Source organism: Salmo salar, chromosome 18, assembly GCF_965601325.2.
Source record: "Salmo salar chromosome 18, fSalSal1, whole genome shotgun sequence".
Taxonomy (NCBI): domain Eukaryota; kingdom Metazoa; phylum Chordata; class Actinopteri; order Salmoniformes; family Salmonidae; genus Salmo; species Salmo salar.
The window spans coordinates 85,326,161-85,328,223 of record NC_138308.1 but is presented as its reverse complement, the minus strand read 5'-3'; the positions used below and the strand labels follow the sequence as shown (position 1 = coordinate 85,328,223).

General features: G+C 45.6%; 1 protein-coding gene across 2 annotated transcripts in view; it reads right to left on the bottom strand.

The window, feature by feature from the left end:
• Positions 1-342: 342 nt before the first annotated feature.
• The window catches only part of pcp4l1 (Purkinje cell protein 4 like 1), a 22,897-nt gene continuing 21,176 nt past the window's right edge, over positions 343-2,063 (bottom strand). For both annotated transcript variants that reach the window (XR_001322250.3, XM_014156465.3), the window contains one exon: positions 343-1,124. Coding sequence is in view for 1 of the 2 variants with exons in the window: in XM_014156465.3 (XP_014011940.1) it covers positions 985-1,124 (140 nt within the window). In the remaining variant the exon portion in view is untranslated. The remainder of the gene's footprint in view (positions 1,125-2,063) is intronic.

The following is a 2,063-nucleotide window of genomic DNA, read 5'->3' as shown; positions in this document are numbered from 1 at the left end:
TTCCTGGAGGGTTACCTGACCATCTCTTGATTGATATTGATATTGTTTTTGATGACCCAATAAAAGCATCAGTAACTGGTTGTTGGATGGAAAAAGGCTCCTGTATGTACTCTATGGAGTTTCTAATGGTTACGTAGGTACAACTGAGTTTTCTGTCCGTCTGTCGATCGATCTCAGCACGTCCTCTCATGAGGTCAGAGCCACTGAGTCGAGCGATCGGATGTCTGACCTACATCGGAAAAAGAATGAGCTAGTAACTCTGCCTTTCTTATTGAGGGTACCACAAAACACACACACACACACACACACACACACACACACCCGAGAGAGAGAGAGTGTTAAATGAATGACAGAGAGTTGGAAATATAGTATGTGTTTTTTTATATGTCATGTGTGGCAGCCAGTTGTGTTTGTTCTGTCAGAGGACTTTGTTCTCTGTTTTCAAGGGAACAGTTTTCCTCTCTCTTGGGGGTTGGGGGGCATGGGGATGTGCGTCTGTGCAGTGGGAGTGGGGGGACGGGGTGCGTTTGGGAGGGAGGATGCAGGGGGATTCATCAGGATATCTGCAAAGGTGGTGGTGACTAGGGTTATTGGTCATGCCAGATTATAAATTCTGTTTTAACATATTATCTCCTCCCCTCTCCTTTCTTCTCCTCTCCTTTCTTCTCCTCTCTTCCCTTTTCCTCTCCTTCCCTCTCCTCCCTTCCCCACTCTTCTCCTCTCCTCTCTTCCCCTCTCTTCTCCTCTCCTCTCCTTCCCTCTCCTTTCTTGTCCTCTCCTCTCTCCCTCTCTCACAGTGAAGATATCGGTTGGTTAAATGATTTGCGATGACAATTCCTGCTTGCCTCTGTCCTCCCTTCCTCTCCCCCTCTTCCTCAATTTCTCCACCCTCACACTACCCGTCCTCCTCATTCACTATTTTTCTGTTCTGCAGAAAGTTTTTCTTTTTTGTTTTTCTTTTTTTTCTTTCTTCTCCTTCTGTCACTACTTCTTGTTCTTCTTGAAGCGTCTGAACTGGTTCTGGATGGCGAGCGCTGCTTTTTCCGTCTCAGGCGCTTCCAAGTCGATGTCCACTTCCTCTTCCTCCTCCCCAGTCGCTGGGGCCTTGGAGTCAACCGCCTTCTCTGGAGTGGACAAATCAAAAAGGCATTGATTTCAAAAGGGGATAAGTAACAAATACGTGTACACACACTAGCATCGTTCCCACACCCATGTTCATCTTTACCAGGTTTGGCCTGGCCATGAAGGACAGGACAGCGGGTAAGTTTTTGGGTTGACTTAGTGTTTTAGTGTCTCTCCATCGGGCTGCTATAGGTTACAGACCTCGGTTCAAACACTATTTGAAATCTGTCAAATACTTATAAGTGTTTGCTTTAGCTTGCCTGGTGTGGCAGTTGGGAAGGGTGTGGAATTTTATGATTATTCTGTCAGTTCCACTGCGCCAGGCAAGCTCAATATAGCACAGCTAAAGTACTCAACATTATTTGGTCTGGTAGCTTCAGTACTACTTTGACAGAGGTGACAGAGGTGACAGAGGAGAGAGGGAGAGAGAGAGGATGGAATGACTGTTCTAACAGTCCAAAGTGGCTGGAGTGACGATGTACTGTCGAGAGTTCTAGACAAACAAACTCATCAAATATATATTTAGTGTCTTGGAGATGGAGAATACAAACAAAGAATTAACGAGGGGCCAAATATGGAGGTGGAGATTTAGCTTATGCATTCAGCCCCAACAAGTTATCACAGGCTGCTTCCCAAATAACACTATTGTACCTTTTTAGTGCACTACTTTGTCCAGGGCCGATAGGGCACAGGGTGCCATTTGGGACACAGACCCAGTGAATCCAGACCAAATTTGAAACATTGGGCCAAATATGGAGACTTAGTTTATGCATTCACCTGAAAAAAGTAATCCCAAAATTAGGAGAATGTGGCCTACAGCCGGCTAACAATGGCCATAGCAGGCAAAACCTACACTGAAAGGCTAGCATGTCGGTGCTACACTTACAAATGAGAGGGAGACAATGACAGACAAGGAGAAAGAGACAGAGACCAAGTTTATT